We start from the raw sequence: 24811 nt of genomic DNA, 5'->3' as shown, positions 1-24811 counted from the left end.
ACTTTCCTGTAGGTACTTTCTCTCTGGATATTTGAAAGTCACTTTCTTGATTTTAAGAACCAAGCTTAAGTATTTGCTAGGAGCCTGCTGCATAAAGACTTGATATTCCTTGCACTTTTGTTCAAACTCAAACAAACAAAAAAGGGTCTCAGTTCCAGGTGACCAAGAGTTTACCATCACTCTCCAAATATTAATCTGTAGGATGCTTCAGGTACCCCCCAGACACTGCAAACTCAAACAAAACAAACAAAAAAGGGTCTCAGTTCCAGGTGACCAAGAGTTTACCATCACTCTCCAAATATTAATCTGTAGGATGCTTCAGGTACCCGGTATCCCCCAGACCCTGCTTGCTTTGGCTGGTAGTTGGCTTTTGACAAACCTTGAACAAAGCCTATTTGTCTTTTCTCATCCCCAGATCTGGTATCAGGCACAGTGGCCATTCCATTTCAGAAGAATAACAATGACCCAGGGGGCTGCTTTTGTCCTGATTATGGGAAGTCAGACATTTGGTCTGAGTCCTTGACATCAATGGACATAGGCAATATTATAATGGTTGAAAGCATGACTTCCACTGAGATATACCTAGGTTAAAATTTGGGCTCCACTGCCTAGTAGTTGTATAATCTTAGATGTGTTATTTAACCTTTCTGAGCCTGTATTTTTCTCATTTGGAAGGTCAAGACAACACCTACCCTCCTAATTATCATGGAAATTAAAAGAGAAAATAATGACAAGTTCAGCATTGTACCTGATGCCAGGTAATAAATGGCTCCAGTTAGGACTCCAGCTGCTACTAAGAATTCCAGTTGATTTTATTGGTACGGACACAGCGGGAAGCAGGCTGCCTGAGTTCAAATCCTGGCCCTGACACTTAATAGTTGGGTGGCTTTTTTCACCATAAAATGGGTATAAAATTAGTAAACTCACCTTAGTAGGTTGTTATGAAGATTTAATGAATGAAAGTGCTTCAGATAGTGCCTGGCACAAAGTAAATGCTACATAAGTGTTTGCTACTATTTTTATTACATTAAAGGTTAGGTTTGAGAGCTGCTGAGACTTGCTATCCAGATCCTGCAGTGGAACATGCTGTGGCTGTTGGTTCTCCCAACACCAGCCAAATCCTGCCAAACATTAACTTCTGCCACTTGGCCAGTAACTCAGTAATGTACACGTATGAGTCATACAGCTTCTGGTTTCCTTGGCACTTGATTTAAATAATGGCAATATGTTTTGATGTACACATAGTAAGTCACTGCAGGTTCCATTTTGAGGCAATGTGGTATCATAAATAACAACAGATTTAAAAGTAAAAAATTTCTATTTGTATTCTGATTTTGCCAGCTATGTATCATGAAGACAGCAATTCACTTTTTCTTAGTCTTCCTCATTTTTAGTGAGATGACACGTACCTCGCAGGTTTGTTATGACCTTTCAGTGTTACGTGAAAACTTCCTAGTGAATTATAAAGCACTAGGTGTCTTTAAAAACATTAGGTACTATTGTAAAAGTTTGAAGTATTCACTAAAAAAAAAAAAAAAGATCAGCATGGCACTTTTCAGCATTATTATTCTCTTCACAGGAACATTTTTATTTTTGTGCTTCAAACACATTATTGGATCACCAATCAGATATTTTACCTACATGGTAAGCCAAGAATAAACTCCATGGTTTTAGGACTGAAAAGAAGGAAAAAACAAAGTAGTAGTTAACCTAAATGTAAAAAATGCTGGAGATGTATGACCCAGTAATACTGGCAAATGTTCACACACATAGATTTTAGAAATTTACCTGGCTGAGAGGATAAAGGAACGTTCTACACTTTCAATCTTTAGTTCATTCTGATATGCTTCTTGGGTGGGTTTTCTGACCTTAAAGAAAGTAAAACAGTTTGAGCAAATTTAGCCTATTGCAAATCTCATCGCTGAAGCGTAGCTAAAACTGCTCAATGCCCTGGCTGCTGTCAGCCATCACCAACCTCCATCCTCTACTTTAGGTACCATGACTCTCCCTCATGTGCTCTTGTGTGCCAGAGTTAAATGCCTATATACACACAGGCCCAACTTTCCCACATTCAGGCCTCTGCTCACACTAGTCCCTCTACCTGGAATGCCTTCCCCACATCTCAGTGTGGCTAGATGTGACCTATTCTTTAAGGCTCGTGGCTCTTCCTCCAAAGACTTCCTCAATTCTCCCTGTCTCCTCCACCAGGTCCCACCGAAAGCTGCACATTCCTTATTTTCTGAACTCCCCCCAATTTTTCTTTTTAAAAAGATTTTATTTATTTATTTATTTAAGGAGGGGGTGGTAGGGGCAGAGAGGGAGAGAAAATCTCAAGCAGACTCCGCACTGAGTGTGGAGCCCGACTCTGGGCTCAATCTCACCACCCTGAGATCATGATCCAAGCTGAAACCAAGAGTCGGATGCTTAACCAACTAAGCCACCCAGGCGCCCCAGAACTCCCCAAAACGTTAACTGAAACTTCACAGTGATATTTATTACTGTCTATTATCTTCCCAACTAGTTGCTAAGCTCCTGGGCGGAGGGAGGGAGACTGGGTAAGGCAGAAACAAAAACAATCATGATTCAATCCATCTTTGTATTTTTTTTTTTTACCAAATCTATTACCATGTTTTGTTTATAGTTCTCAATAAATACCTCATGATTAAACAAATGTATGAGTGAACAAATGACTAATGAATGAATAAATGAACACATAAATGGTAACAGGGAGAGAGAAAAGTCAAGGATGTGAGAAAGATGATTATCTTAGGGCTTCTTCTCTAAATATATTTGGGTTAAGAAAATAAATATCTTCTAACAGACCCACAGACCTTCATTCCAGCCAACGAGAGCATATTGTTCAGTTTATACATCCCAGACTGCACTGGTGTTGTATACAACAGGGCATCATTAAACTGAAAGTAGAAATATTTCATAGAATGAAGTAAAGCAACAAATGTCAGCTACCAAGACACTGATAAGACACTGAAATAAAGGAAAAATATTACTTTTTTATTAAAATTTCTCTGAACAAAAACACTTATGTCTGCTTAAACCAAGGCCACCCAGAATGCTTCATTAGAATTATTAATAAAAAGGCAATTTCTAGAAAATGTGCTTTCTTTCCCAGTTCTGTAACAGATATGTTTTCTGAATTCTAAATACCACTAAAGTATTACAATCAACTTTCCTAAGTCAGGAATGACATAAACTGAATTCAAAAAGGAAATAATTTTCTGGCTATGCATTATAAAAGAACTTTTTTCCCCATACTTGAAATGCAAGTAAGCAAGACAGTCAGCCAAAGATCCCACTAAAACTCTCTGAATGTGTAAGCTTATCTATCATATACAAATGTCTCCTTCTATTAGGCAATTATCCCCTCCTCTGGCTCATCAGAAACACACAATGCCACTTACCAGGAAAAACACTCGGGGCTGCATGACTTTCCGAGACAGCTTCATCAGAGTTCCTTCTTTGAGAAAAACCTGATTCATCCAAACAAATGCCCGTTTAGTCCCACCTTACACAACTACAATATGCATATAATTTTTTTTCAACTTTCTTACTCCAGAATTTTTTTTGGAGGCGGGATTGGGTGGACATAATTTCCATGTGACTTTTTATAGTCATGGTTTCTTCTTAAACCTTTTAAGGAGTTGGAGAAGCCGGCAGAGTTTCATAAATCCAGGATTGGTCCCAGGGGTACTATGTGGTCTGAAATGTAATTGACTGAGCGTGTACTTGATCCTGAGGCACAGCCAACATCCTGACAATTGCATTTTGTAATTTTCCTGAATTCATTCCCTAGGCCATTTTTGTGCTCTATAAGGAGCACCAAAACACCAATTTTCTCCTTCCCCTCATAATCCCCTCTTACGTTAAAGATTTTAAATGAAGTTGTCTTTAAAGCTGTGTGAGGTCAGTTAGTATTACACAATAAAATGATCCTATTTAATCAGATACTTTGTGGGGTCCCTTGCCATTCTCCTAATTGAATTGGACTTTTTGTCACAGTGACTTAAATCACGAATGTTTTGAATGGATAGAATGAACTTAGAGTTGATCCAGATCAGGTCAGTGGAGAGTAACAACAACAAATAATAACCTATTTTCATAACTGAAATGCAAAACAGCTACAAAAGGTGTCTAAATGCATTGCATTAAATTTGCAAAAGGCAGTCTAAACCACTTACCCGTCCAGGTTGCACTATTTCATGGTGTCCATTTAAGCTGTACTGAATCTGCATGAGCTTCTGAAAGTTGTCCTATAGAAAGAGAATATGTAGCATATGAAGGCCTGGGCCCCCAGGTTCAACACTATGCCAGCCACTGAAATCGAGATACTTACTCCTTGCTTCATGGTGTCATTGGCGTGGTTGGCAACCTCTATAACGACAGCAAGGGCATCTAAAATGTACAGAAACAGAAGGAACACCAGGTTAGTCCAAATAGCAAGACGGAGAATTGGTAGCAACAGCCACTGGAGGAGCTCTGTTAACTTGGGGTAGGCAGAAATATGGACGATGAGGTCTGATGAGGGCAACAGCGAAGGACAAACAGGACTCAGGAAAAAAATGAGCCCGAGGGCACCTGGGTGGCTCAGTTGGTTAAGCAACTGCTTTCAGCTCAGGTCATGATCCTGGAGTCCCAGGATCGAGTCCCACATCGACTCCCCGCTCAGTGGGGAGTCTGCTTCCCCCTCTGACCCTGTCCCCTCTCATGCTCTCTCTCACTGTCTCTCTCTCAAATAAATAAATAAAATCTTTAAAAAAAAAAAATGAGCCCAAGAAAGACTTTAAGGGAGACATTATTATCAACAGTATGAATGTCAGGCTTGCTTTGTGCTGAGCTTTGATTATCCTGTTGAAGTTTACAAGGATAAGGAAAGGATTTCACCTGGAAGTTAAGGACCATTCCAGTATGAACTGCCTTGGGAGAGAGGTACCCTGGGATAGGAAACCAGAACTATGAAAAGTGATGATTTAGAGGGTCAGGGCTTAACTGCCTTCTCTCAGTCTGATCCCAAGAGGGAAGAAATGCCACAAAGAAGCATACTAGGCCTTAGGAAATGACATGCATTACTTTGTGAGCGAACTCTTGGTTTTGGGTCAGTCATGATCTCGGGGTTGTAGGATCGAGCCCCGAGTTGGGCTCTGTGCTCAGTGCAGAGTCGTCTTGTCCCTCTCCCTCTGCTCCTCCCCCTACTCCTGCTCTCCCCCCCCCAAAAAAAAAAGGGTGAAACACTTGCAAATAGAAGATGTTAAAGAAGTAGAAGTAAAATGATTAAGAGAACAAATAAGAATCTCTATAAAATGGGTTAAAAACTTGTTCCATTTTGTAATCTGAAAATATAAAGTATGCACAAGAAGTGTGATAAAAACTCATAAAATTAATGAGGTGGACATGGACTTCAAATTAGAGCCAGTGATATACCTATAGCATTTGAAAGAGGTACTTAGGGGATAAACTGAAAGAAACACTACTATCCTGAACAGAATTAATCTCTGTGTGTGTGTGTGTGTAAGACACACACACACACACACACACACACACACACACTGGATTAACCTGTGAATATCAATGAGTCCCTTGTATTGTAATGGAAGTTTTCCTATAAGTGCTACTAGGGGTGAGGGGTAGAAGGGTGGTAAGGCAATTGTCCAGCATTAAACAGTCCAGAATGTGCTATTTTAGACCTTATCCTTGATTTGTATAGTTTGATCACTTCACGGACTCTGATTTTAAAGCCTGAAACCACCTAGCAGATCAACTGGTTCAATCCCTGCTTTTCAAAGCAACAGTCATCCAGAGAAAGTGAATTTACCACTGGCACAGAGTGACTGTGCAAAGAAGGAACCTTCCTCACTCCAGACAATGCTGGGTCCCATGGCCAGCTGTAATATAAGAACTTCGGCAACATATTAATACCATGAAAGTTATTTACCTTGAGTGTCTCTGTAATCTCCAGAGTCCTCTAGAAGATTTTTCAAATAATCTAGAAGAGGGAAAGGATTATATTACTTAGTAAAATAAAGCACAAAGGAAAAAAAATTTCATCTTTCTTATTCAATATGTCATTCAGTCTTGTTGATTAACATAGGTGCTAGTTCAATGTGTGCTAACTTTCTAAAAATGTGAAAGAATAAAGGCTGAGATGCATCTGAAATCAGGACACAGGCTAAGAGGTAGAAAGAGCATCAGGGGTCACACTGGTCATTTTTAAGAGATATCAGGTTACTGAGCACAGGGTCTCACCGAAACCACAACCTCTTTGTGGCATAGCTAGGACTAGAAATCCAGGTCTCCTGATGCCCAGTTCAGCACTTTTAGTCCAACAAAGATGAAATGCCTTAATTTCAAATCAGATGTATGTCCAGTACAAAATTCTAAGCATTAATAGACTTAACACCTAAGGGATTTGTCAGTCTAAGAGTCTAACAATCAGAGAACAGCAGAGGAATACAATACATACGTCTAGAGCAGTGGTTCTCAAATGGGGGCGAATTTGCCCACCAGGGGACATCTGGAAATGTCTGGAGACATTCCTGATTGTCACAACGGAAAAGGGGGTGCTACTGGCATCTAGTGGCTACAAGCCAGGGATGCTGCTAAATATCCTACAAATGCACAGAACAGCCCTACAACAAAGAATTCTCTGACCCAAAATGTCAATAGGGCTGCAGTTGAGAAACTGTGGTCTCGATGAAGATGGTCTTTAAATAAGCTATGTGGTATATAATAGTTCTTATAATACAGAAAAAAATTAAAGCAATAGGTTATATTTTAAAAGTCTTTAACAGCAAGGAATGCCATGGGATCTCAAGGTACTTCATTCTCTGTTGAGAAATGTTCGATGGCTTCCCATTACTTCTCAGAACAAATTCTGAAAAAAAAAAAAAAAAACCAAAAAACAAACACACACACACACACACACACACACACACACACACACACACACACACACACACACACACACACACACACACACACCCCAAAACAAATTCTGTTCCCTGGAATTTAAATTCCCCCCACTACATGATCCCCACTGACTTTTCTGATTTTTTTCTCTACTACCTAACACAGGCCCTTTGTTCTGACCAAAGTCTGATTCAGCATAATGCCTTAAATGCTTCCCATGTGGTCCCTGGCTCCATACTCTTTGTCTCTAATGTTCCCTTCTACTGAATCCTTTTCTCTGTCTCTGCATATAAAAATTCTACTATTTTTCAAGGTTCATCTCAAATTCCTCTTCTCTTATCAAACTTTCCATTTGAAAGAAATATTCTCTCCCTTTGAATAATAGATTACAGTAGTTACTTTATGTCTTCTATCATTTTCTCATTAGACTCAAAGCTCCTTGTGGGCAGGACCCATATCTGATTCATCCTTCTATTCCTGGCAGCACTTAGCCAGGGCTTTTGCATACAGGGGACAAGAAATGCTTAATGAATAAAAATATAAATAATTTTCTTAGACCAGGATTGTGTTTGGGTAGAAGGCAATAAAGGCTGAAACCAATCTTAATGCCAGTGGGAGTTGAGAAAATTAAAAGAGGAAAGGCATAGCAAGAGACTGCACTTTTATCAGAATCAATCTCCAGGAACAGGTATAATTTCATGCCATGGATTGATGAAGTCATGCTCAAAGACACAAAGGGAAACTTGGATGTTAGTGTCAGCTTTTTAAACTCAACAGATGACACACATACACACACACACCCCACTGTTGAAACTCTGTACATCTTTGAGACAGCGATACAAGAACCTGTATGAGTCTAGACATGCACATGTCTATCCACCCCCGGCAACAAGCCCTGGAGAGACACTATGTATGAGGACACCACGGGTAAATTCAATCTTGCTGGAGACCACCACAAGCAATTTAGCTCTTAAAGCAATCTGAATGCACAAGTTGGAGAGTACGCTACAAATCACATGGATAAGAAAACCACAAAAATTAACAAAATACATTGATTACACATTAGACTTTGCCTCACCTGGAGATGAAAAATTAACTTAATTTCACTCTGACCCCACTCAGAATGCATTCCATTTATAAGCCATCTTCGGTGAGTCCAAATATTTAACTTTTCTGCGAGAGTGATGGGGCTAAGGAGAAAAACATACTCTTCTTCCTACATGTTCTCCGTACCTAGGCTGTCTCATTAATCAAGAGTGAGGTTCCTTAAAGCCTCTGGTGAGGTGAAGAGTGTGGAAAGGAAAGCAAATTTACCTAAGTATCAGATTCGTGTCAAGTTCCTACTTTGTCTTCAACTTTTGTTCTTTAATAGAGAAATATACCCAAGCAAATGGACACATTTCTCTAAACCAAGAGAGCTCTGTGGAAGATGTCCAAATTAGGAAATACTGACCTCAGAATCATGGGGCTGAGCCTGATAAGCCTCTGAGTTTCATTTTCTTTCCCTGAGCTTAAGTTCAGCTGCTGCCTGCTATCCTGAACTTTAAGGAACAGAGTGGAAATATACAAATGAGCTGAGGGGAAAACCCACCACTAACGTGTTGCAAAATCATGCTTTTAACCAAGGAAGTAAAGGAGTTAGGCTTACTTTCCTGGCCAAATTAAATTTCAACTTTCAAAATCCAATTTTCCAAAACTGAATTTTAGAAATTCAACTTTCCAGTGAATCCATCCACCCATCTATATTTCCAGGGCACCTTGTTGCAGGATATCATTTTGAGAACTACCTTTTCCAGGAAGACAAGACCATGACCCCCTCAGTTCAGAATCACTCAGTGCCTTAACTGCAGAATGAGAAGAATGTGACCGATCAGCCTCTGAGTCAGATGGGAGGAGCAGTGAAACCACCAGGTGCCTCAGTGACTGTTACAACCCAGGTGAAATCCAGGTACAGAGACCAGACAGACACGCTTGTGTTAGTCACAGGGAATTCTTACTTCGTACCATTTAGAACCAAGTATCTTGCATGAGTTTCCTGAGAATCAATGACAACAGACTAGTCATTTCGATGTGCCATGTTAGACTTACAGTATTCCATGACTTTCTTGCTTTTGCCAAACCAAACTAGGCATTTTTAAAAGCTTCACTAATAAAAAAATGCTTCAAATGCTGCTAAGGTTATTTATATCAAAGGACAAAAAGTTGATTGCAGCGTGCATGGGTGCCATAAAATGTACTTTTGGCCACCAGGTGGCATCGTTGATTAATAAAAGTTAATTAACCCCTATCATCACCATTAGAAGCACAAAATTAAGCAAAACACAGCATGTGCCTCAAGAGATATGCAAGTTAACTTTGTTCTCATATATGAGGCCCGGAATGAAAGAATAAGAACATAGCAAATGCTACATCTTTTGAGAGGCCTAAACTTATAATAATAAGTTTTATATATTTATAAAAAAATAAAAATAATATTCCTAGTAAGCCTTATCACCCTGATTACCTAATCAAAAAATAATCAACTTAAAGCAGAAAACTATTCAGAAGTACATTAACCTTTCTTAAAAATGAGTCATCTGTGAGATTCTGGGACATTTTAATTCAACAACACCCCGCCAGATTCCTGGACTGCATGCTGAGAAATGGTCGATGGCAGAGTACATAGGAAATGGAGCATACAGGACAGTAATGTTCCAAAGTCAAGCGTTTTGGGAACTTGAGGACGTGTCTTCCTTTGTATTACCCACATTTCGTCTTTCCTCCTTCAATATGTAATGACATCAGTGACACATCCAGAATTATGGGATCCAGAGAAAAGTAAGTCTAGTCAATAAGCTTCTTTGTCAAAGATTCAAATTTTAAAAGAAGCACCTAAGAACAAGCCTGACTTCTGAAACAGAGTACAGATTATTTTAAATACCAAAAATAAAGGTCAAGTGTTATGTTGCAAGACATACTGCTGCCATTTTCAAGGCAGCTCGGTAAAGTGGTCAAGAGCCCTCATTGGGAATGAGAGGATAGATTCTTAACCGTCCAGCTACCTCTAGCCGAGGCATGTGACTTTGGCCATGCCCTGTAGCGTTTCTGTGTGTCAATATCCTCATACATGAAGTAAGTAGGGTGGACCAGATTGGAAAACTGTAATGATTATCATTCTAATATATTATGAAGCATATATATATTTTTAAAGACTTTATTTGTCAGAAAGAGAAAGCACAAGCAGGGGGAGTGGCAAGCAGGGGAAGAAGCAGGCTCTCCGCTGAGCAGGGAGCCTGATGCGGGACTTGATCCCGGCACCCTGGGATCATGACCTGAGCTGAAGGCAGATGCTTAGCCAGCTGAGACACCCAGGCGTCCCTATGAAGCATATTTTTTAAAAAAATTCTAAAATGCAGAATAGGAAATTTGGAAAATTAAATACTGGAGAAAACTCAAACCATGCACATCTCTCTAAAATAACTATGATTTAAAATTATCTCCTCCTGTTTTTACAAATGTTTGATTTCACATAATTTTAATAATACATAGGATTTTATAGCCCATTCTAGTATTCTAGCCCACATATTTTTTTTTCCCCACAGGAGTAGCTAAATACTATCCCATGACAGGGATATATTATTTGCTACTTAAGGTATTCTATTAGACTTTTAGGTCATTTTAAAGTTATCTTGTTTTGGCTGTTGTAAATAGGGTGGCCATATATCCTAATTTGCCCATAATGATTCTGCTGTATACCTATTGACCACGCATAACTATAAATAATGCCCTTCATACTCTTGAAAGTTAATAGGCTTGAATAATAATAAATGAATAATAAACTGTGTAATCATTTTAATTATAAGTAGCACTGATCAGTACCTTGATATATTTGTCTTTTTCCATAGGTCAGACTATTTCCTGATCAGTGAGAATAAAGGTTTTTTTTTAAAGTACTGATAAATATATCATGAGAAACCCTCCCAAAGGGGGGATATACCAATTTAAAATGTCATTATAAAGACATGAGATGGGCGCCTGGGTGGCTCAGTCATTAAGCATCTGCCTTCGGCTCAGGTCATGGTCCCAGGGTCCTGGGATCGAGCCCCGCATTGGGCTCCCTGCTCAGCAAGAAGCCTGCTTCTCCCTCTCCCACTCCCCCTGCTTGTGTTCCCTCTCTTGCTGTGTCTCTCTCTGTCAAATAAATGAATAAAATCTTAAAAAAAATAATAAAGACATGAGAATATCAATTTCACCAAAATGATCCTCATAAACTTCTAAAATCCAGTTTTTTATTGCTGATGTAGTAGGGGGAACTGAAAACTTGTCTTAATTGATATTTATGATTCAGAGGATGCCACTATGTATTTATTATGCATTTTGTGAGTGAACTGTTTGCTCCTTTGTTAGTCCATATATCTATGGAAGTTTTAATATTTTCAGTGAAAAAGCAATTTTTTTCATATTTGCTACTATTTTCTAATGAATGTTTATCTTTTAATTTTGACTGTACCTTAAGTCTTTATAATGTTTTTATTATTTAGAATAGTGGAAAAGGGCACCTGGGTGGCTCAGTAGTTAAGCATCTGCCTTCGGCTCAGGTCATGATCCCAGGGTCCTGGGATCGAGCCCCGCATCGGGCTCCCTGCTCAGCAGGAAGCCTGCTTCTCCCTCTCCCACTCCTCCTGCTTGTGTTCCCTCTCTCGCTATGTTTCTGTCAAATAAATAAATAAAATCTTTAAAAAAAATTTAAAAAATTAGAATAGTGGAAAAGTATCAGTATTTTCTTTTATAATTTCTTTATTTTTCTGGGCTTAGAAAACCATGTCTCCTGGGCGCCTGGGTGGCTCAGTTGGTTAAGCGACTGCCTTCGGCTCAGGTCATGATCCTGGAGTCCCGGGATCGAGTCCCACATCAGGCTCCCTGCTCCACGGGGAGTCTGCTTCTCCCTCTGACCCTCTTCCCTCTCGTGCTCTCTAGCTCTCATTCTCTCTCTCTCAAATAAATAAATAAAATCTTTAAAAAAAAAAAAAAGAAAACCATGTCTCCTCCTTTCTCGATCCTTAGAGTTTTAATAAATAACACATTTTATTTTTTCCTGTTTTTACTATAGTTTACTGCTTTATATTTAGTTTTTATTTTAATTAAGGCTTTCTTTGAGCAGTTTCACATACACAATAAAACTGAGGAGAAGGAACAGAGATTTTCCACACACTTCCTGTTCCCTCACATACACAGCCTCTCCCATTATCAACGTCCTCCACCAGAGTGGTACTTTTACTACAACTGATGAGCCTGTATTAACACGTCATTATCACCCATAGTCCACAGTTCACTCTTGGGGTTGTACATTCTATGGGTTTGGACAAATATAAAATGACACTTATCCATCATGATGGTATTGTACGGAGTATTTTCCCTGCCCTAAAAATCCTCTGTGCTCTATTTATATTTTGATTTTTAGTATATCCACTGACATACGAATCTGAATTAATTTTTCAAATTTTAACAGGTTACTCAATAAACAGTTCTTCCTTTTTCTACTGTCTTATACTTGCTACTTTGTCATAAATTAGATTCTTATTAACAGGGTGTTTTTTAAGTTACCTACCTATTCTAATAATAGAATAATTATTTTTCAATCAGTAGATCTATTTTTGCAATGGTAGTATGGATTTTTAATTGTTGATGTTTTATTTATTTATTTGTCAGAAGGGGAGAGAGAGAGAGAGCACATGAGCACAAGCAGGGGGAGCGGCAGGCAGAGGGAGAAGCAGACTCCCCGCCGACAAGGAGCCCCACGTGGGGCTCAATCCCAGCCCCACTGGGATCATGACCTGAGCTGAAGGCAGACGCTTAACCAACTGAGCCACCCAGGCATCCCAGGAAAAGGTTTTGGTCTCATAAAGCTTCTATATCCTAATAGGAAAGGACACAATTATTAATTGTATTTACTATGTGGTCAGACCAAGCAAAAGTCACTTAGACTTGCTTAGACTCAGTCTCGGCACAGTCAAGCCCCACTTACAGAAGTTCTTATCCATATTTGGTTCTTACCATCCTGATTATCAACAAAGAGCAAATTTAGGTTTAGGGAGATAAGTATATTTTTTTTCTACCCAAAGAACAGCCAAGAGACGAATAAAGCAAATATAAACACCAAAGTGAATTCAAGTTTGACTGAATTTCAGTGTTTCTTCAAGTGGATGTAAGCCCAAGACTCTGACAAACACTTAGGAGGAAAACTCTTTAGCAACACAGTCGGCATGCTAGATCTTTAGCAAGGCAAGTTCCAGAAACAGAGGCATTTAGCTACCTGCAGGGAATCTGAGTTAAATATACACTGAGAATTGGAAAAAGAATGGCTTTGTAGGAACGCCTATGGGTAAGATTCTGGAGATCCGCAGCCCTGGATGGGCAAAACACAAAAAAACAAATAGTTTCACCAACCTCTAAGTGAAATACAGAATTTCCTTCCATTATGAATATAGGCAACAAACCATAGTATTATCAATGATACCAGTGACGTTACCACCAGAGAAGTCACACGTTTTTTATATCACATTACAGATGTTGCACGTTTCTCAAAATATTGTTTACTGTCACCACTATATCAATGTCATGGGAGTTCTTAGATCTACCACCAGATCTTCTTATTTAATGCATTACTAAAGCAGCACATTAAAACTATTTTAATAACTGCATTTCAGGCCAATTGGTTTCCTTTTAGTCTTAGGTATTTTATTCTGTAACTTAAAAAATTATTCTAAGAAATCCATAAGCCTCACCAGATTGCCATGGGGATCCAGGCACAAAAAAGGTTAAGAACCTCTGTTCTATAGAGAAAGTGAGATTACACTTAAAAGCTGTAATTTAATAGATCAGGCAGATAAGACATGCTTATATCCTAAAGTCTTTCCATAGTACTAAATATTTATTTCCACAGTACCAAAATATTTCATGGATATAATTGATTAAGTATCATCCTTCAAAATACCTTGTTCACAACTACAATTAAAAATTAACTGCAACAGGGGCACCTGGGTGGCTCAGTCAGTTATGCGTCTGCCTTCGGTTCACGTCATGATCCCAGGGTCCTGGGATCGAGTCCTGCACTGGGCAACCTGCTCAGCAGAAAGTCTGCTTCCCCCTCTGCCCCTACCCCCCATTCATGCCAGCTCACTCTCCCTTTCTCTCCCTCTCGCTTGCAAAAATAAATAAAAAGGCTTTAAAAAATTAATTGCAAAAGAAACAAGAGCTGACCTAATAACAAAGGGAATTCTGAATATCATCACCCTCCCATGTCACATGGATGGAACTGCCTTACATCAGGGTCTTTGGGTTCTTCAGAAACGAAATTCCTTGGCTGGTGCCTGGAACAGCCCTAACTTTCATCAAGTTCTGCCCTAGAGAAAGTGTTAGAATGACTTTTGCTAGAGACAATTAGCCCTGGGTTAGAAAACAAATACTTGCTAAAGCACAAGTTTTGTTTTTCGGTAAGGATTTTTTAAAAAAATCATGCGTTAATATGATTCTGACCTTTTCTCGAATCTGCTTATTAGTCCGTTCATAGCTCAAATTAATAGCTTCAGAACACTCTAACAGATGTTTTTAATATCCCATTTTCTACCAACATGGGAAATCCTGGATTTCTAAAACCTAGAGGGAGTTAATACCATCCCAGACTGAAGGCAAAGATTACAGGAAAAGTAATATAATATGTCGTTAGTCACTTATAACATAAATATTTTGAACAAGATCAAAGAAAACTACCTGATCCAAATTTAATCAACGTTCAAAGGACTGTTTTTTCCCCCTAAATATAGAAATGGAAAAGATATTTCAGAGGAATTTTTAAATTATGTTTTTCATTTTATTTTCTCAACATGATCCTCACTGATTCAACTTTTTTCAACACCACTGTAGTAACTTTCCACAAATAAAACTTTTTTTGTTGTTGAAATTTATCCTGCCTGTAACACAGAGACAAAAAAGACCTAAAAGGCTCACAGTCATCTCTGGATGGCAGAAGATAAAGAGGGGCTTTGTTTTATAATACTTATATGTTTTTTAATAGACACAAAAGATCCCTTTAAAGAAAAAAGGGGAACCTAACAAAAATAAATCCTCAAAATATACTCACTCAAACAAGTGATGAGATCAGTTTAATTTTCAGGACTTGAAGAAGAGCTCGGTGGAAGCTTGACTGGTTGGGAGTGGCCCTAAAGAGGACTACAGGCTCCATCAGAACAAGGACCACCTTGGTGTTTGCCAGTGTATACAGGTGTCCAGCTCAAGGTCAGCCCATATAAATACTGATTAGTGAAAGAATCTGACCTTGAGGACAGGATTCAAGAGAGAGTAAAAAAACTACTTTTTTTTTTTTTAAGATTTTATTTATTTATTTGACAGAGAGAGAGCACACACAAGCAGGGAGAGTGGCAGGCAGAGGGAGAGGGAGAGGGAGAAGCAGGCTCCCCGAAGAGCAGGGGGCCTGACATGGGACTTGATCCCAGGACTGTGGGATCATGACCTGAGCCGAAGGCAGATGCTTAACCGACTGAACCACCTAGGCATCCTAAAAAAACTACTTTTAAGCTACACTTAAAACATCCCATTACACGCCTGGGTGGCTAAGTCAGTTAAGTGTCTGCCCTTGGCTCAGGTCGTGATCCCAGTGTCCTGGGATCAAGCCCTGAGTCAGGCTCTCTATTCAGTGGGGAGCCTGCTTCTCCCTCTCTCTGTGCCTGCTACTCTGCCTACTTGTGCTCTTTCTCTGTCAAATAATAATAATAATAAATATATATACATACACACACACACACACACACACATATATATATATATACACACATAAAAGAATACTACTACAGCTAGAACAAAGGAAAACGAGATTTGGGAAATTCTGGGTTATAACCTATGGCCCTCATAGTGAATAATAAGGTTCACCCCAGCCCCCTAAATTAAGACTTTGTTTTCTTAGAACAATTTTATGTTCACAGCAAAACTGAGAGGAAGGCATAGGGATTTCCCATATGCCCCCTTCCCTCGATATGCAGAGCCTTCCCCACTATCAATATCCCCCATCACAGTGGTATATTTGTTAGAATGGATGACACATCACAACCCCCTCAAAGCCCATGGTTTACATTACGGTTTACTCTTGGTGGTATACATTCTATGGGTTTGGACAAATGACAAGTATCTCCCATTACGGTAGGGAGAGTAAGTTTTCAACCTTCCTAATAAGCAGAATTAAAGTAGGTCTGTGAGAGAACAGAAAAAAATATTGATCTCTGCTCCCAATTCCTGGCGCAGAGCTCCTAAAACCCTTGTAATTTTTAAGTGATAAGAGCATTAGGAGCATCTTTTGTCCTAACATTTGGCCTTTGACCCTAGTTCTGACAGAACTCCTAAATCTCTTGGAACTTTCTAGGTGATAGGAATGTCTTTTATTGTAATGAAGTGACTCTGGGTGGGCTCCAGAATAGCTCCTAGATAAGGACTGGTCCCTAGAAAGATCAAGCCAGGATTATAAACTTGGAACCTTTAGCCCCATTCTCCATCCTACAGGAAGCGGGGAGGGCTAGAAGTGGAGTTGATAATGGATCATGACCACATGATGAAGCCTCCATAAAAGTCCCCAGGTGCAGGGTTTAGTGCTTCCAGTCGCTGAGCATGTGGAGGCACTGGGAGAGTGATGCCCAGAGAGGGCAGGGAAGCTCCAAGATCCTCTCCACATAGCTTGCTCTATGCACCCCTTCCACCTAGATGCTCACTTATAACGTTTATCCTACCCTTTTGTGATAAACCCAGCAAATGTAAATAAGCGTTACTCTGAGTTCTATGAGCCATTCTAGCAAATTACCAAACCCAAGGAGGGGATCAGGAGAGCCCAGATTTATAGCCGGTTGATCAGAAATTACAGGTGACAGCCTGGGACTTGCGAATGGCATATGAAGTTTGCAGGGGGGCAGTCTTGTGGGACTGAGCCCTGAACTCCATAGAACCGGACACTATTTCCAGGTAGATCATGCTAGAATTGAAACAAATTATAGGACACCTCGCTAGTGTCAAAGAGAATTGCCTGGTGTGGGACAAAACTACACACCTGGTGTCAGTACTGTGAGAGTGATGGTGGTGTGTGAGTAAAGGGGAGACATGGGAGGAGTATGTTTTTCCTTTTGGTGTCCTTGGAAAAGAGATGAAGTGACAATGTGCCAGGCTACATGAGGGTGGCGGTGGTGCTAAGAGGTAGCGCGACCAGAAGGAAGACACTGCCACAACCTGGCGTGCGTTTAGAAAGGCCTGGTCTAGAACATAACAAGGGAAATGGAAAGAGCAGGAAGCAGAGGTAGGGGAAACCTCGTTGGCAGATACCATAACAGAGGAACGAGGAGGAAAGGGAAGCATTTCAGAGTCTTTTCCACAATTTTGTGCCTGGGTAACTGGAAGGGTGTTTTTAACTCTTAACAATTTATTGACCCATTCATCCATCCAACATTCAGGGGATTCTCAACCTCGTGAAAAGGAACAACGTTTAATTCCCTAAACCTTCCAGCTCAGTAGAGTCCCTGTTATGGGCCAGAATCTATGCCACGCCCAGAGTCAGGATAATAAAGACGGTCTCAACACTGAAGAGATGAGGAAGGACATAAGCAGAGGTAAAAAACTAATGCTGCTCCTATAACAGCACGTGTTTCCTTCCATTGCTTCTTCACTGTTGCCTCATGCTCCTAACTCTAAGTAGGTTGTGGGTCCCATACAGATTTCAAGATCTGGTTAGATTCATTTGCCTTGAGTGGCCAATATAAAGGTAAAATTTATAAGTCTTTCTACTTAAATTAAGTAAATTACTTACTTTATTTTACCTTTTTTTTAAAAAGATAATTCTAATCTTAAGCATTCATCATACGACATATACATTTTCTTTAATCCTATTTTAGATTGAGCTTAAAAAAGTTCTACCAGGAATTTAGTTGGAAGTGTTTTTACTATGAAAGCCTAAGTAGAATACCCAGTTGAAGCCCAAATTATGTCCAGGAAGAAAACAGTGCAAGACAATAGGATGGTTGTCTGACTAGCAGGGGCAGGTCGCTGTATCTGGGAATTTCCAATTACCTCTCTCTAAAAGCATTCCAAAAGAAACTATCCTAGCTTATCTGTACTTCATCTCTACATTTTTCAATCTTCCCCTCTTAAGAAACCAAGGCAGGCACAAATCTACACTGAGTCAGGCAGCGATTCTTCCCCCTGTCTGCCTAAAACTCATTAATAAATCAAAGTTGTCAAAAGTTGCCCCAAATAGTCTCACTGTTCCTCTCTGCGCCTATATATTCTGTGCACTTGGAATTACTCCAAATTCTAAAATGAAAAAGTTGGGGGGGCGGGAAGAAAAGGAAAGTATTTATCCCACAAGGCTGTTCAGAGGATTAAAACATTGAGCTTGTTTATCCAAAGATGAGGACCCAGTTAACTATCATGTTTAAATAGATGCAAACTTAAAGACTTAAAATCCAACTTCTAAAAATTTAAGTGCATGGACAGAGGGCACTTTGATAGCAACTGTAGAAATATCTTGCAAAGTAGGGAGCAATCAGAACATCACAAAAATGAGCACTGGAAAATCAGAATTTTAAATAAAAATATGAAACAAAACCATAGCATCACAACCTCCATGTGTCCTTAGGATTACATAACCATACGTACACTGCCATCAATACCATTTGTGTAGTCTTGGGAAGGCCATTTCAACATCTCCGAATGTGTCTTCCATTTAGGAGAAGACATCACCTCTGAAATTCTCTATCTCAATGTTGTCCTTCAGGCTAAAGATGTTTTGGCTAATGGGATGTTTCATTATTTGTTTATTTTTATTATTTTTAAAAGATTTTATTTATTTGAGAGAGTGAGGGAGAGCGAGCGAGAGAGCACAAGTAGGGAGAGAGGCAGAGGGAGAGGGAGGAGCAGGCTCCCCACTGAGCAGGGAACCTGATGTGGGACTCAATCCCAGGACCCTGGAATCATGACCTGAGCCAAAGGCAGACGCTTAACCGAGTCACCCAGGTGCCCCTAATGGGACGTTTTAAACGTAGCTTAAAATCAGCCAAAATTATTTCCTGAATGGCTTCCAAGGTAACCCAAACTGATCCAATTAATTGGGGTGCACTAAATGGTTGGTAAAGACTCACTCTTTGACCTCAAGGAGTTTATAATCAAATTAAGGAACCACTATTCAAATTAGAAAAATATTAGCAAATTCACAAGAAACTAAATACAGTTCCCCCCTTATCTGTAGTTTCACTTTCTATGGTTTCAGTTACACAAAGTCAACTGCTGTGCAAGTGGAGGCAGATGATGATCCTCCTAACACGTCACAGAAGGTCGAAGGCAACCTAAGGACACATAGTACCTATTGTCACTCACCTCCCTTCATCTCATTACATAGGCATTTTATCATCTCACATCATCACAAGGAGGGTAACCATAGTACGATAAGATGAGAGAGCACATTCACTTAATTTTGGTTACAGTATATTGTTATAATTATTTTATTTGATTATTACTGTTATTAATCTCTTACTGTGACTAATTTATAAATTAAGCTTTATCATAGGTATGTAGGTAGGGGAAAAAACAAAAGAGTATGCACACCGTATGGTACCATCCATGGTTTTAGGCATCCATTGGTGGTCTTGGGATATATCCCTGGTGAGTAAGGGGGGACTACTGTAAATATTTGCTAGGTCACATGGCACTAATAATAAGGGTCAGGGAGGACTGGAGTAATGAGAGATGGCTTCAAAAGCAAGGGGGGATTTCAGGTCAGGCTTGGAGGAAAAGGAAGAATTTGAATCAATGGAAGAAAAGGCAAAGGATGAAGAACATGAAGTCTATGTTATTTCTTTACAAAGTCTATGTTATTTCTTAAACGTTAGTCCTGACTCTGTGACCTTGAACAATCCATTTATCACCATTACCCTTCAGTAAATCCACAATTACTGAGGGTCTACCATACATAAATAAATAATGGAGATTTTTCAACTTAAAGAATGGGTAAATGGCTTTAAGATTAAAGAAGAGGAAAGCTCAAAACTAAAACAAACCCAAGCTCACATTATGTTGCTATCATAAAACACATGAAATCTCTTCTCTTAAGAAAGAATTTTTTAACTTGCTTTTGCTACTTCATCATTTCTCAGTTAAAACCAACCTCTTCATGAATCCTAAATTAAATGTATGTATAACTTTTTTACTCAGATCAGTCATAGTGTGGGGGAAAAATTTTTTACATTAAAATTTCAGAGTCCTGCTCCATCCTTCTCTCATTGGAAACCACAGTAGTCTTTTACCACCAAAAACAGTATTTCATTCCACAGCTGTAGAAATAGCCTAAGCCATCTGATAGCTTCATTTATGATACAGCATTGAACTTATCTAGCAAAAACACAACACATGCATCGGTACTTCCTTCTGTCCTGTGTATTCTAAATCTCTGCCAAAAGCAGAGGAAAGAAAGTACAAATAGCCAGGATATCCTCAAATTATCTGGTTTGCCTTATGTCATTCCAGAGAAAAATCTAGTGTCTGATTCACAGTTAGAAATTCAAAGCAAACACTTGAAACACCTAGGGTAGTCAGGTCCTGATGCTGAAGGCAGGCCTTCCTCAACAGCACTTTGTCTTTTAAAAGGCAATGCAGGAAGGCTTTGCCTAAAGGAATAGCCGGAAATCCTGGCTTTCCAGCATTCACCTAACTCTATCCAACATAGTTCTTGGCTTATGAGAAAGGATTAAGGAAAGGAGCATGCACACCATTTTTAAAGAATACCCACAGGAACCAAGTACCTCAAAATCTATTTACATGATAAAATTGCTACAGATTGATTTACAGTTGTGGTGGCATTTTGATATTCTTATCCATTTTGACACAATTCTTTTTTTTATAAAGATTTCGTTTATATATTTATTTGAGACAGACAGAGAGAGAGGGTGCGAGCAGGGGGAGGAGCAGAGGGAGAGAGAGAGAGAGAGACTCTTAAGCATAATCTGAGCTGAGCGGGGCTCGACGACAGGCTCGATCCCAATGACCCTGAGATCATGACCTGAGTTGAAACCAAGAGTCGGACGCTTAACTGACTAAGCACCCAGGCGCCCCATTTTGTCATAATTTTCAATACACACTATATATATGTATATTAATTCAATGTACATCCACTATATTTTTTTTTTAAGATTTTATTTATTTTTTTGACAGAGACAGAGCGAGAGAGGGAACACAAGCAGGGGGAGTGGGAGAGGGAGAAGCAGACTCCCCACGGAGCAGGGAGCCTGATGCGGGGCTCGATCCCAGGACCCTGGGACCATGACCTGAGCCGAAGGCAGATGCTTAACGACTGAGCCACCCAGGCGCCCTACATCCACTACATTTCAACAAATACTCCAGAGGACCTAGTAGCATGTGCTGGATACTAGATTTGGTGTGAGACTGTATTAGCTTTGCTGTGATGTCAAATTCTTATCTCTATAAGTCTGTTATTACATCTATGTAAATAATATTGTGACAGGCACGGCTATGGTGAAGACTTGGGAAAGCCAATGAATATAAAGCCCTGAGCGCAGTGTATGCCTTCACTCAACTCACAGCTTTCCCCTCTTCTTCATTTTTCTTTTTACTATTATAGCAGTAAGCCAGATAGACACAGCCCTGTAATCTTGATGCTTACAGTCTAGCAGAAGATACAGACAATGACCATGACAACAACATAGTAATGATGACGATAAGGGTACAACTACTATTAATAGCAGCTGATACTGATTTAGAACTTACTATGACCAAAGCACTATTCTAAGCACACCGCTCATTAATCAGTCCTTACACCCTCTAAGGTAAGTGACCGGGGCAACAACTGTTGCTACATGAATATGTGGGAGTGACTCCCTACAACTCAATCTTGACTGGCTGGGAAAGGACATTCTTGGGATTAATGATATTAACCAGGTAAAACGATGCAGGGATGTGGGGTTGGGAGAGTACAACGTACACATGTGAGTGCCCAGAGCACAGAATGCATGCAGGGACGATTGAAGAACCGAGAGAAGTGTAGTTCTGGCGATAGGTACATGAAGTTGTAATCAGTCTATAGATCCGTATATTAGATAAGGGGTTATTGGAGTGTTAGGAAGAGAGGCGTTCTTAGGAGAGGGAGAGTTTCATAAAAGCAGTGTCAGCTGGTCGGCTGGCAAACTGCCGAAGAAGCCCACCTGTCAGGAGCAGCCTGTACTGCGGGATCCGCTGAACTGGCTTGAGCAGGTAGTGCTTGAGGGCCAGATTAGCACAGCGTGGGCTCATCTGAAAGGAAAACGTATCCAGAGTAAACACAAGCATTCTTTTAAGAAGCAAGGGATCCAGATTCAAGTGCCCAGGAAGCCAAACTTTAGAAAGCCAACAACTCTGGAAGGGGACTCATGGGGAAGCTCCCTTTATTCTAAGGCGCAGCTATTAAGTCACAGCTGACTCACCAGCTAGCCCACCCCTCTCTCCCGCAGGGAGGTCTTTGAAGTCCCGGGCTCACTCTCACAGACAGGGGTGGCTGCAGCCTGCTCCAGCTCAGTGAGAGCCTACCATACTCAGCAGCTGCCACTTAGCAACTATTTGCCAGTGTATCCACAAGCACAAACAGACCCTAAAGAATTGCATGGCCCTCAAGATAAGGCAGAAGAAATACAGCTACTGGGAACTGGACTCAAATAATAAGCAGAGCCTACGGTCAATATACCCATGATAACAATTGGTGGTAGTGGGGAGTGTTGTAGAAACTAAAGATAACCTGAAAAGCAGCCCTGCTGAGCATACTTTTTGTAATAAGCCTGATGGATGTAAAATTTCTTTCTCAGATGAATGGTTATAAAAGACAGTTCCCAAATCAGCATTCTAGAGAGACACTTTGATTCCAGAGCCATTCTAACTTGACCAAAAGGACATTTGATTTTGCCTTTAAAACTCTTTTCCTTAGTATGTACAACAGACACTTCTGCCCAATCCTAGGCTTCGCATTCTCTGACACAGGAATGTACTGTGAGGTGGCATCAAAATGGCCAAATGAAAATGTCCCTGCATCCTAAGATGTCTTCTACTTCTACTTCTTCCACAGCTCAGGTGGGTGGGAAAGAGTTTTCTTAGATTTGCTCAGATCATTTCATCTTTTTCTAAATATGCACCTCTAGGGTCTGGTACACAGAATAATTAGAAAGTTATAATGAGGGGCACCTGGGTGGCTCAGTTGTTAAGCGTCTGCCTTTGGCTCAGGTCATGGTTCCAGGGTCCTGGGATCGAGTCCCACATCAGGTTCCCTGCCCCGCGGGAAGCCTGCTTCTCCCTCTCCCACTCCCCCTGCTTGTGTTCCCTCTCTCGCTGTCTCTCTCTTTGTCAAATAAATAAATAAATAAATAAAATCTTTAAAAAAAAAGTTATAATTATACCGCATTTAAGAAAGCGTCTACCATGCAAGCACCATTAACGAAGACAGCTAATTTTCCCCTGTCTTATGTTCTTTTGCTGCCAAGGCAACGGAACAACGCACTGGACACTGATGAAAACCTGGGTCAATTATCAGTTGCCATAGCTATAGAAATCACACTTCCTTTCTTAACAGCATGAAAACATCAGAGGAGAGGAAAAGAAAAAAAAGGAAAAAAGACAACAAATGATTTTAAATTTGTGTTTAATGTACAAATAAGAAATCAGCAATATCTTACTACTTCTAAAACTTTTCTAGTTTTGCGTGACTAGAATTCGCTGATTTTTTTTTTTTAGTTACAAAAGAGAGAAATGAGTATTAAAACATATAATAATTCACATTTTACCCAAGACTGGGGGAAGGACTTAAATTTTAGTTAAAACTAATTTTTAAGAGATGTATTATATCATTTATCCCCAATCAAATCAGGCTTGTACCCTCATAGCTTTGAGTCCAAACACAATGCTTTGGTTATAAACACGTTATTAATTTTTCTTAACTTTGACACTGAACCTGTGTTACTTATTTATCTAAAGGGAAACAAATTACATTTCCCATCCTTCACTGTAGATTAGTTGTGAGAAGAATAAAAGGAAAGGTTGAGTTAAAAGTAAGAAATGTTTCTAGAGTAGTCAAATTCAGAGACAGAAGGATATAATGGTGGTCACCAGGGGCTGGGAGAGGGAGAATGGGATGCTGTTTTAGCCATAGTTTCAGTTTTGCAATGTTAAGATGAAGACAGTTGTAGAGACTGGTTGCAAAACAACGTAAAGGTACCTAACGCCCCTGAACTATACACTTAAAAATGGTTAAGATGGTTAAGTTTTATTTTATGTGTATTTCTCCACAATTAAGAAAAAGGAGACCGATCAACATATTCTAGCATGCCATCATAGATTTTTCAAAATTAAATCTTGTACACACTTTCTCACCTTTTAATTTGTTCAGCCCCTCTTTGACTTTGAAGGGATTATACTTTAATATTTTTTTGTTTTCAACAGTTACAAACTATTACAGCTTTTAAAACAAAAAAAATAAAGAAAAAAGTGTTCAACATTATATGGAAGCAAAAATACCTCAAAATCTCTAACAACAGCAGCAAAAGCTGGGTTCTTCTTGCACTGCTCATCCAGCAAAGCTATATTTTTGTCAAATTCTTTGATGTACGTGGAATACATTTTTAGATATGGTCCCTTCTTTACAAAGATATCAGCAATTCTATGTTGTTCAGTCCTAAGATAAAGAAGAGATACACAAAAACATGAAAAGAGTCATTAACGTCTCCAAAACATATCCCACATCCAATGAGAGTCCCGTGTCTAAGCCATCAGGGTGTGCTCTTCTCCCTTCTTTTAAGACATCTCCTATCCCCAAATGCCTACTCTTCACCATTCC

General features: G+C 39.7%; 1 protein-coding gene across 4 annotated transcripts in view; it reads right to left on the bottom strand.

Annotated features, from left to right (window-relative positions):
* FGD6 (FYVE, RhoGEF and PH domain containing 6) overlaps positions 1-24811 on the bottom strand; it is a 108175-nt gene that overhangs the window by 16837 nt on the left and 66527 nt on the right. For 3 of the 4 annotated variants that reach the window (XM_027591643.2, XM_027591644.2, XM_027591645.2), the window contains 8 exons: positions 24493-24649; positions 22161-22248; positions 5948-5998; positions 4352-4410; positions 4197-4268; positions 3420-3488; positions 2832-2915; positions 1789-1868 (listed from right to left, as the gene is read on the bottom strand). In XM_027591643.2, the coding sequence (XP_027447444.1) occupies positions 1789-1868; positions 2832-2915; positions 3420-3488; positions 4197-4268; positions 4352-4410; positions 5948-5998; positions 22161-22248; positions 24493-24649 (660 nt within the window). Of the gene's footprint in view, positions 1-688; positions 1677-1788; positions 1869-2831; positions 2916-3419; positions 3489-4196; positions 4269-4351; positions 4411-5947; positions 5999-22160; positions 22249-24492; positions 24650-24811 lie in introns of those variants that run through there. The other variant, XM_027591646.2, reaches the window with a different exon arrangement.

This window comes from Zalophus californianus, chromosome 9 (assembly GCF_009762305.2).
Source record: "Zalophus californianus isolate mZalCal1 chromosome 9, mZalCal1.pri.v2, whole genome shotgun sequence".
NCBI lineage: Eukaryota > Metazoa > Chordata > Mammalia > Carnivora > Otariidae > Zalophus > Zalophus californianus.
This window is presented reverse-complemented; position numbering and strand designations above follow the sequence as displayed.